Below are 11,109 nucleotides of genomic sequence, written 5' to 3'. Positions count from 1 at the left end.
TACATAGTCTGTAAGGATTGTATTCCAAAGACTTATAATTAAATAAATAAATAAATAAATAAATAATGGTAATGCTATGGGTTTCTTTTTGTTCAGGATGGTATAAAAGTTACTGTACTTTATGCGTCGATGGCTTTTATCTTTTTTTCTAAAAATAATATGCCTTGGGTGGATCACCGAATTCAATGCATACAGTGTCACACCTTTATTTCCGTTTTTTTTTTTACAAAATAAAATAAAACCAAGGATCTAGGGTAAAAATGTCGACTAGTTTATCGTAGCTTACGTAGCACACTGAAAACCGTTATATTTAGTTTTAAAAATAAATAATTTTTAGTTCTGGCAACACTGAACGTGATTTTATTCGTTTTTGTATTCGCAGTCTCACCAAAATACTTATAAAACACATATTAAGTTAGTACTTATTTTAGTATAAATAAAAGTAAATCGAAGTAAATAAATTTAAATTGAATTATTAGTTTGATTCGGATATGTAAATGCAAGGTCTAAATATTTGAACATATTTTTTTTTTTTAATTACTTGCAACCAATAATAAAATTATTCGTATTGACATGTACATATTGAGCCCTAACCGCCAAAATAACGAGACATGTTTTTCAAAATTTTATTTTTGATGCAGAAATATTCCTAGAGCATCTAGATGCATTTCTGCATCGAAAAGAAAATTAAAAAAAAAAAATGTCGCTTACGTTATTTTGGCAGTACATACATACATACATACGTATTTGCCACAATTTTATTGTCAACTTTTACACACATTTTGCCGGTAGATTAAATGAACTTGAACTTGAAAACCAGTTTAATGAGGAGTTGCAACAAGCCATACATTGTTGGAACTACGTAAGAGATAACCGATAACGAATGAAGATAATGATGAAGTTCATTACCACAGCAAACGAAATGAATAAAAAATTAAATAACTGCACGATAAATGACAATAACTCCGGGTAGTTCATAGCAGTCGTGGGAGAAAGAAATAAAGAAAGAAGCAGCAAAGTAAGAAAGAAAGATCAAAGTATAAAAGGAGAGAATGAAAGAAATATAAAAAAAGGAGATATATAGCATGTATGTAATAAAAAAAAGGAGAGAAAATTACGATCGCATTTAGTATGTAGTAAAACCGGCTCTGAGGTCAGTAGTAAAACACAATTCTATTTTGTATAAAATAAAGTATGAATTAATTTGTTAAAAATGTTATTTTATACACACTTACAAATAAAAAGTATATTACAATATATTCTTACTCATACAAAATATGGTAATGGCAAATAACAATGTATTGAGTCCTACATAAAAGAAAATCAAAAAGGTCTTACACAAAATAAGTTATCCGCAATAAAGAAAGGTAGACTCGTTATTGAAGATATAATAAATTTATCGATGACAGGCACGTAATCAAGCATGAAAAGCACTCGTGCAATAACCAAATACTTACATATGCAGGTATGCAGGTACCAATAAATACAAATATAGAAATAAGCGTATATCTACGGTGACCATTCGTACCGATTTTGAGAAAATTGTCCCGCTGAATAGTTTTTTAAATTCGGGACGTATAAGTGTGATAAGTGATTTTTTATTTTTGTACCGACTAAGTTCCGATTTTCAGTGTTGTCTTTATTAATTTAATAAGAGTCTCTCTTTACTCTGGCCCAAAAACTATTTTTCGTTCGAACGTGGCAGCACTTTCCTTATCACAAAGGACATAGAATATAAAGGAGCCATGAACATAGCCAGCATCCTTGTTTTCTATGATCTGTAGTTATGTTTTATTCTGTCAAACTAGTGTTCTCGCTATATTGTCTAAATATTTTTAATGTCTTTCCAATTGTTTGTTTGGTGTTTTTTTTTTTGAATGAAATGATTCTAACTTGAATAAACTTAAATTTAAACAAGTAAGAAAGTCTAAGTTCGGGCGGAGCCGAACATTAAATACCCGGCGCAAGTATCAAATATATGTTTTTCACCTTTCCGCAAGCTTCCGCTACATGGTAAGCCGGGGTGTATCAATTTTGAGTAAGTTAGCGTCCTTAAATTTCGAAATATTGAAATTTTAAGCATTTCTGAAGTTTATTGTTATATGAAAAGCGGCCGTAATTTTAGGCCGATTTCAACAATTTTCAACGCTTTGCTTTTATGAGGCAAGCACAATAACCATACCGAGTTTGGTACAAATTGGTAGAACGGTTACCGAGATACATCTATGTGATCATAAGTGGGCGGTGCCACGCCCATTTTCCAAAATTGTATCATAAACGTATTTCTTGGTAAATGATGGTTGCAAGCGTCAATTTTGAATAAATTAGCTTTAATATTTACTGATTTATCGAAGATTTCGTATTTCTCTAAATTACCCTTATATGGAATGTGGGCGTGGTTATTGTCCGATTTTTAAAATTTTCGGCCATTTGGTATGCTGTACCAAAGCCAACAATTGTGCCAAGTTGGGAAGAAATTGGTACAGCGGTTGCCAAGATATACACATGTAACCATAAGTGGGCGTGGCTACGCCCATTTTTAAACAACTTATAATTTTCTTATTTTTCGTCTCAAAATTATTATAAATATCAATTTTGAGTGAATAATCTTCAGTAGTTACTAAAATATCGCAGTTTTCGTATTTCTGAAAGTTACCGTTATATGGAAGGTAGGCGTGGTTATTGTCCGATTTTGCCCATTTTCAATACCATCCGTCCTACGCCCGAAAGAAGTACACGTACCAAGTTTTATTAAGATATCTTAATTTTTACTCGAGTTATCGTGTGCACAGACGGCCGCACAGACGGACGGACGGACGGACAGACAGTCACCGCTTAATCGATTTCTCTTTTCATTCTGATCATTTATGTATACATTTGTCTATATCTATCTCGATTCGTTTTGCCTATTACAAACAACCGTTATGTGAACAAAGTTATAATACCCTTGTGCACAAGTGCGCTCGGGTATAAAAAATGCTAATTCTCTAGAAGAAATCATGGATATACAAAAAAAAAAGCTATAGCTATAGTGGCGAAAATATAAATAGGGAAGAGACATTTTAGCATTCTTTGGGTATTCCTCTCGATTATTTAATGGTTAGTATTAATGTTTTTTTATTTTTTACGAAAGTGTAGCTCGTTATCCATAAAAGACTATGTAAGTCAAAACTTTAAACTTCGTACAAAAATGCACGAAATTCGACAAAGTTTCGTCAATATTAATTAGATTTCTTAGAAACATTATGAGTACCGTTGATTTATGGTAAATTTTTTTGTGGAAGGTGTTGCTCATTTTCTCCATACCAAAAAAAAACTTAAACAAAGTAGGTACTTTGGATGGAAGAAAATGCGCGAACAAAAAATTGCCAAAAATCAAGGGTACTACTTCAAACTTGCCCTTTATTATACTAAAATTTAATGTGCTACAAAACTGCATACTCAAGACAATTCTAGAAGATCTGATTAAAATGTTTAAAACTTTGATCAACGTTTGTTAAAATTCGTAGAATTTCTTATAAATTTTTAAATTTTGACTTACATGTTTTTTTTTTTGATAGTAAGTTATATTTTCATAAAAAAAATAATAAACATTTCTTAAACAAGGAAAAGTAACCAAAATTTGCTAAAATGTCTTTTCCCTATTTACATTCTGCCACCGTATCTATTATGTGTATAGATTTTTGCGATAATTTTTTATTTATTTTTTCTTTGTTTTGCTTTAAATGAAACTGTATTAAAAGATGTTATGTCTTTTTATTCTAAAAATAAAATTGTTTGTTCGGATTCGATGATTTAGAAATGTCCCGATTTTTGGCCACAGAAATCTGGTCACCGTACGTAAATCACATCACATAATTAAATGCCCTGTAGGAATTGCAGTCTGCTCAACATTTTATAAGAAATAAGTTTATTCGAATAAGTAGTGAAGTTGGTATCGAACTAAGTAGTTATTGGATTCTAGCGTTGTTTACTCGCATGTCTTAAGGGGTTTGCTGAGGAAAATGAAGCTAGTACATACTATTCTAAGATCACAGAAAGTCGGTATTGTGGTAAAATGGTTTCCTCTCGCAGTTATGACACGTTTATGACAGTTTGTCACAAATATTGTGCGATTTGAAGCCGATGGAGTTTTTTTTGGAGTTTTCTGAAGAAGCCAAGATTACCAAACGCAGGGCTCATATTCATGCTGATCTATATATTTCAATATGTGGTCTAGATTTATTGAAAAATGGCATACAGTGGCCTCTTAAATGAAAATGGGCTTTCATAAATATCTCTGTTTTATTCCATTTTAGCATTGACCCACCCTAATCTCTGGGGTTTTCGTAAGTTTAGGGAATTTTCGCCAGTTCCTACAGGGTCTTTACATTATAGGTATGCATGTATGCATGCATGTGAAAATGAATGTCTGCATCGAAGACAAATTACCCATTTGAGGCAAGTAGAACTTTATAAAATGCCACGCACAAGAAAACAGGTGTCGTAGTTTAATTTAAGAAGCCAAGGTCTACTGAAAGCCAGCAGGTTTGTGACCAACGTCGGTAAAAGAATAGTGCGAAAGAACATACCTATAGAAGAATATAATAATCTGAATAAAAAAGCAATAAACTTCAACAAGTTTCATATCAGAGAATGTCGTTCTTTAATATCGATGTGAGTGATTTTGTTTTAAGTAGCCAAGTACAAGTGCTTAAGCAGATACATATACATACTTATATTAAGGATTCTTTGTGTGTACATAACGATGTGTTGTTTGCGCATCTCAGATAATGAGTTTAAATATACCGGCGATGCCAATCGTAACCTTGAGCTCATCAACAATTTTTACAACTTTCACAGATGCGGTTGTTGACGTTAATGCTGTTGTGGTTTTTGTGTACGAGCACCACCAGCCAAGCAGCACCTACAATTAAGGAAGTGATTGCAGAATCAGCATCAGCTAATAAACCCACAACAATATTGCCAGATATTGACACTGAAATGCAGTCAAAATTACAAACGGCTGTTGAACAGAGTACCAGCGTTGCTGCTGGGAATGATATTGTCGATGATGAGGCTGCTGCTGCTGTTGCGGTTGCCGCATCCGCTGAGCATATGGCCACTGACATTGTGGCACCATTAACTCACATTGCGCACATTACCTACGATTCAGTGCCGGTGACGCATAAGCCCGATGATCATAAGCCACTCTTTCATCGGGAATCGCACGATGAGTTGGTAAGGTTGTAAAATGCGGAATGTGAAACTGTGTAAATCGCTGGCAATACTTAAAATATTTAATGTAAGAAAACAGCAAAATGAATTGGAAATATAAAATAAAGTCGGAAAATTTAATTAAATTTGATTTTAATTACTTTTTATGTTGCTATCAATTTTTAATGTCTGTATACTCGTATCTACATATGTACATATGTATACCTGGTGTGATTTTGTTTACATTAGATGAGTATCAAAGACAGTTACACTAAACACAAAACTCGCGAAAATTCAGCAAATATTCATCAAAATATTCAACCTTTAATCAGATTTTTTAGAATTTTTTTGAGTATTCAGTTTTGCAGCTCATTAAATTCTAGTAAAAAATATCCAAGTTCGGAGTTAGTCAAAAATCGCGTTGATTTTTGAGATTTTTTTCGTTGAAGGTGTTTTGCCTTTTTTCGATATAAAAAAATATTTTTTGTATGGAAGAGACTGCCTGAAAAAAAATTGCCAAAAATCAACGATAATTCGTAGCTACTTAAAACTTGCACTTTATTATAATAAAATTGATTGGGCTACAAATGTGCATACTCAAAAGAATTCTAAAAAATCTGATTAACAAGTTGAAAATTTTCATGAAAATTTGATGAATTTTCGCGAGTTTTTCACAAAGTTCAGGAATTATGTTTTTATGTTTTTTGTTGTAGAATTAACCATATTTTTATACGAAATTAGCGAAAAAATATTAGAATGAAAATTGTTGCATATATTGTGAAAAATTTGCTGTGCTAATACTTTGTTCCGGCAGTGTACATAACACTGTCCTACAAAATTAAACTTTTTTTGCACCCTCGAGAAAATCAAGCGTCAAAAGTCCGTCCGCCATATTGGGTGCGTCATTAAAAATTTTTTTGTAGTTATTATTTGGCGTATGCGAGGAATTGCGCGCCAAGCAATTAGTAGTTTATGCTTTAGATCAGTGATGCCCAAAACAGCGCCCGCGGACGGAACTCTTCAAAGCTCTCTGTACATTTTATATCGGTCATGGGCACTGTCTTGCCCGCGGGCAAAATTCTTTTAAGCTTTCTACACATATTTTATAGCCGCGCGTAGAGTAAAAGCTCTCTCTGCCCATCGCTGTTTTATATGGACGCGCACAGAGTAAAAGCTCTCTCTGAGCATCAATGCTTTAGATAGAAGACCTTATGCTGACAAATTTTTGGTTGTTGTCTTGAGAAGACTATTAAACTGAAAAAATTACAAATAAGCTTCGTAGCCCTTTCATAGGGCTTCCACAAACCAATTAAAAATTTTCGATTTTTTATTCTTCTACTTTTAATTAATTTTCATTGAGAATGCTAATCTTTGAATCAATATTTAATAAAAAAAATATATAATTTTAAATCATAATTTATCTATGTACACTCGAGTTATGTTCGTATTGAAAAGTTTAGTTCAGGTACTCTATGTATGCATTTATTTAATTTAACCCAGAATGGGCGCAGGCGCGGCAAAGCGTAGAGGTGCTGGAGCAAAAGGATATGCAGCTGGGGCAAATGGCAAAGGAGCAGCCAGGGGCGCAGCCAGCGGTGCAGCAGCTAACCGAGCGGGCGCAGCGAAAGCAACTGGCGCAGGGGCGGCAAAAGCTACTCTTGGCGCTACCGCAACAGGTGCTGCAATAGGGGCAGGCGCAGCGAAAGCTAACCTAGGTGGTGCGGCTACAGCTAAGGGTGCTGGTGCGACTGGCAGCGCTACAGCATGGTTGATGTGATGAGCATTGAACGAGGATGCGTAGGGCGCGACAATGCCGGGCGCAATAGCGGCAGCAGGCAGTAGACCAGCATTGGCTACAGCGGCGCAGGCGAACAAAGCGATAAGCTGCAAAAAGAGGAAAATGGATTGCCATGATTAAAAAATATTTAAATTGAAAAAAGGAGTTACAAAACTTACCAAAAATTTACAAGCCATTTTATGTAATTTTTTTTTAAATTTAGTTTGAGGTAGAAAATTGCTTGTGAGCTGATGTTAATAGCTCGATGGTGTGAACGACTTTGATGCATATCGCGCACCTTGTGGTAACTTTTATAAGAAGTGCAATTGATTGTGTCGAAAAATAATAATATCTAATACAAAAATAAATAAAGAAACAACATACCAAAAATTTAGCGAATGACTTTGAAAATGCAGCAATAAATATTTGGAATAACTTTTGAGAAATATATAGCACGTGCCGATATGCGAGGTGCATTGCCACCTCACTCTCAACGCACGCTTCCACAAGCCCTTTAATGAGGCAATACAAATGTATAGTAATTCGCCTAAAACAATTGCAAATTTAATTATTTAATACACCCAAATAGAGTTCGGTTTTTTTGTGGCCATAAAATTGCAACAAACTGTGTGTATTACCACAAGCGTACAGTACACGTCTGCACGCCTAGCTTGGCCTTTGTGACACTTTCGTGCGTTTATGTGCGTTCCCATTCCACTTTGGTGCCCCCATATGCATCCGAGTGTCAACAAAACATACACTCGTTCATATCTACCCTATGTATGTATGTATGTGTGCGAAATAGCTACGTAAGTTTGTACATCTACTCGCAAGTGTCACAAGCTGCCGCCCGCAATCAACGCCTGCGTAATCGACTGTAGTAATGAAATAATTTAATTTCCATTTATACTTGCCGGCAAATTGTTATTTATTGGCTCGGCAAATCGATTGGTATACTACGAATTACCGTTATTAGACATCAACCGATAGCAAACTATGCCAAGCGACTTTTTTATTGCCGCACGTCGTCTACTATTACTATGTACGTACAGTGGGGTGAATTTAATACCACTGGCATAAAAAACTGTTTCAAATACACTCCCCTATTTCTTGAAAATTTACAAAATTAAAGTTTTGTGAAATTTCCGAAAGAATGATGTTAAATATGTAGTTATGAGCTTTCATATCAGAAGATTGATATCGTATGGTTCGAATGGTAACACTTACAGTGACTCAAACAAGTCACCACGTGTTGATTTTTTTTTTTTAATATTCGTAATATCTTTTGAGCAAATGTTTTTTGTTTGTTATTTTTCTAAAAAAATACCGCCCAAGCTTGACACAAAATTTCGTAAAATTCACACGTTTTTATAAAAATTTAATCTTTTTAATCTGAAACTTTAGAACTTTTCAGTTTTATAGCTCATACAATTTTAGTCTAAAGAAGTGCAAATTTTAACGGTTTGCAAAATCGCGTTGATTTTTCAAATTTCTTTGGAGACTGCTTTTGCAGTTTTTTTTTATATAATAAATGCAATTTACAAAAACTGGCCTTGCTTATTTTGTTGCGTATAGAAAAAGTGCAAAAATCTGTCACCGAAAAAAATTCTCAAAAATTGGACAAAAATGCCATCCCTAGTTAGCAGACAGCCAATCTCTACTGGGCTCCAGGACATAGTGGTATTTTAGGAAATAGGGAAATAGGTAAGTGGCAAAAAATCATACCAAAATAATCAGGAGGCCGTAAATTTTGTTTCCTTTTGGCTGTTTTCATTACCGAAACGGTGGTTGTATGAGTCAATTTGGCCATGTACGTCTATCTGTGTGTCGACTGACATTCGGTACGACATTAATCATATGTCGGTACTGGCAATATAGCTCCTCTTCTTAGGCAGCTACGAACATGAAAGTTAACCATATTTTCACTTATCGTGAATATAAAGTGTATCTATCTGTTTAGTAAAACAAACCTACTACACTACAGTAAAATATTTTGACAGAAAATCATGGTCTGCTAAAATATTTATTTAGTCAACTTAAAAAAAAAAATGTTAACTTTAAAATTAGCGGAAAGCGCGAAGGGGCAGTTGTCGATGGCTTGTATGATGAGTTACCATGCTCTTTATGCTAACCTTGATGATTTATATATCCCTATTTAAATCGTTTTTACATCTGTTGTATGTCAAATGATATTCATCAAAAAATGAGACGCAGAATTGTTTTCAAAGTAATATTTGCATACTAACTTAGTGGACATGAAAAAATCGCTATAAGATAGAAAAAATATTCTGAAGAAGACTTAATTTCCAACAGTTGCGTTGAAATTTTGTCTTAACATATAACGAAGCAAATATATTTCTTGATATTTCTATGAATACAATTTTGTGTTGCATTTCTGTATAGTCGTAAAACACTGTACGCTCGGGGTCAGCTGTTCGCTTTGCATCAAAGCTTTATGCAGCCGTCTTACGCAGTGTCTTTTGCTTATAGACGACTTATAATTATATATGGTATCTATATATATATTCATTGTGCGTAAAGTATGTAGTTATATGCACACATACATATATACATTGGTTTGCGTGTACTGCCAACTGCCGGTTGCATCAATTCTGTGGTCAACAACAGCAAGCAGCCAAACCAACACCAGACGGTAGCTGCCTGCGTGCCTTGCATGCCAAATTAGTTTCCCAATTTTGCGTGCTGTAAATTAGTGAATTATTTCATGTGAATTCAAACACACACTTAACTACAAATGTATGTTCCAGTGTATGCTAGTATAAGTAAAATATATATACCTATGAAGTAATTTATATAACATGGATAACGACACGGTTTCAACTTCCCTTTGAGTTCTTTACTACGAGCAGCTACAGCACTAGCTGCCAATCTATGCGTGCTGTGTGTTGTTGTGGTACTCACTTTGACCCTGCTGGAAAATTATTTAAGAAGACAAGTGCCGTTGGTCAATGCTTTACTATTCAAGCGAATACTCTTTCTAACTTTGATCAAATTAGAACAATGAAAAATAGAATAGTCAAATCACTAAATTCTACTTATCTATTCAATATCCTCTAACTGCACTTTTCTCAAAAATGAGATTCTGAAATAAAAATCTATCTAAGACTTAACTGACCTTGTATAACGCTCGACAGAAGAATTTACTATTAAATTGCAAAGTCAGTATTGACATAAGTGATGACAGGTAAGTCCCAGATGGGTTCTAACATCACAAAGTAGTTTTAATGAAATTTGCAAATAGAGGGTATTTAATCTAAGCCCTCGATATGTATATGTAAAAGTACTATAAACCTTTTTATCAATCTGATTTTTGCTTATTTCTAGATTATAGCCATCTAAAAGTGCACGTGAAAAAAGTAAAGTCAAAATTTTAATGAGATCTCACCCCAAGCACTACTCTATGTCGAAAATAATGTACGCCTGTTTTTTATTTCGAAATCAAAAAATATTTAGAGGTTCCTCAAAGCGCTCCAAATTTTCCATACGTTTTATATAGAGAAAAAACAATTTAGGACATACATAAATCGGGAAAATCAAGAAGATGACTTCCATTAAAAGTACCCAATTTTTTAATACTAACGATTTTTTATGGGTTCCCTCATTGCATATTTTTGGGGTTTAAGGGCACCTACAAAAAATCGTTGGTATTTAAATAAAATGGTCAAATAAACAAAAGCTACTGAAGAGTAACATAGTTTTCCAATCGAAAAATGTTGATTTTCAAATATAAAATACATCAAAAATTTTGATCGCTTTGAGCGACCTCTAAGAATTTTTAACCGACTTCCAAAAAAGGAGGAGGGAGTGTCTCAGAGGTGGTCCCATACTAATCTGGTTAAGATCCGATCAGCGGATCATGAGATATATATATATATATTTTTTTTTTATATGGGAGTTGAAGTCGGGTTTTTTTTTGCTAAAAATTACTAGTTTTAATTTCAAATTAAAAAACAGGGGTACATTTTTTCGGTATTAAGCATTCAAATTCCGACTTTACTTCTGCTTTTTACCACCGTAATGTCCATAGAAGACATTTTCCGACTGACAGCTCTCAATATTAGTTAGAATTTTTTTTACAAATTTCTGTGGTGTAAGTTTTAAAAGTTATAAATCTA

At 33.8% G+C, this 11,109-nt stretch overlaps 2 protein-coding genes across 3 annotated transcripts; one reads left to right on the top strand and one right to left on the bottom strand.

Moving 5' to 3' along the window:
• The first annotated feature begins 4,474 nt into the window (after positions 1–4,474).
• LOC118747447 lies at positions 4,475–5,337 on the top strand. Of its 2 annotated transcripts, none has more exons than XM_036481493.1 (2): positions 4,475–4,656; positions 4,843–5,337. In XM_036481493.1, the coding sequence occupies exons 1-2, from the start codon at positions 4,636–4,638 to the stop codon at positions 5,230–5,232; spliced, it is 411 nt and encodes a 136-aa protein (XP_036337386.1). In that variant the 5' UTR covers positions 4,475–4,635; the 3' UTR covers positions 5,233–5,337. The 2 variants fall into 2 exon arrangements, with proteins under 2 accessions (XP_036337386.1, XP_036337387.1); XM_036481494.1 differs by having other exon boundaries at positions 4,495–4,527.
• A 1,182-nt stretch (positions 5,338–6,519) lies between these two features.
• On the bottom strand, positions 6,520–7,170 carry LOC118747570 (cuticle protein 38-like). The gene is made up of 2 exons (XM_036481620.1): positions 7,153–7,170; positions 6,520–7,080 (listed from the first exon to the last, which is right to left on the bottom strand). Exons 1-2 carry the CDS (start codon positions 7,168–7,170, stop codon positions 6,688–6,690), a joined length of 411 nt encoding a protein of 136 aa, XP_036337513.1. The 3' UTR covers positions 6,520–6,687.
• Between the last annotated feature and the right edge of the window lie 3,939 nt (positions 7,171–11,109).

This window comes from Rhagoletis pomonella, unplaced genomic scaffold (assembly GCF_013731165.1).
Source record: "Rhagoletis pomonella isolate Grant_MI unplaced genomic scaffold, Rhpom_1.0 Rhpom_scaffold_00012, whole genome shotgun sequence".
NCBI classification, from domain to species: domain Eukaryota; kingdom Metazoa; phylum Arthropoda; class Insecta; order Diptera; family Tephritidae; genus Rhagoletis; species Rhagoletis pomonella.
Note: the sequence above shows the minus strand (reverse complement) of the source record. Positions and strands in the feature narration are given on the sequence as shown.

Bases quoted from the DNA above. Each gene is read 5' to 3' on its own strand.
- LOC118747447 (XM_036481493.1), top strand. From the start codon at position 4,636: ATGTCGTTCTTTAATATCGAT. The intron at 4,657-4,842 runs GTGAGTGATTTT...CAACTTTCACAG, and splicing joins TGTCGTTCTTTAATATCGAT to ATGCGGTTGTTGACGTTAAT.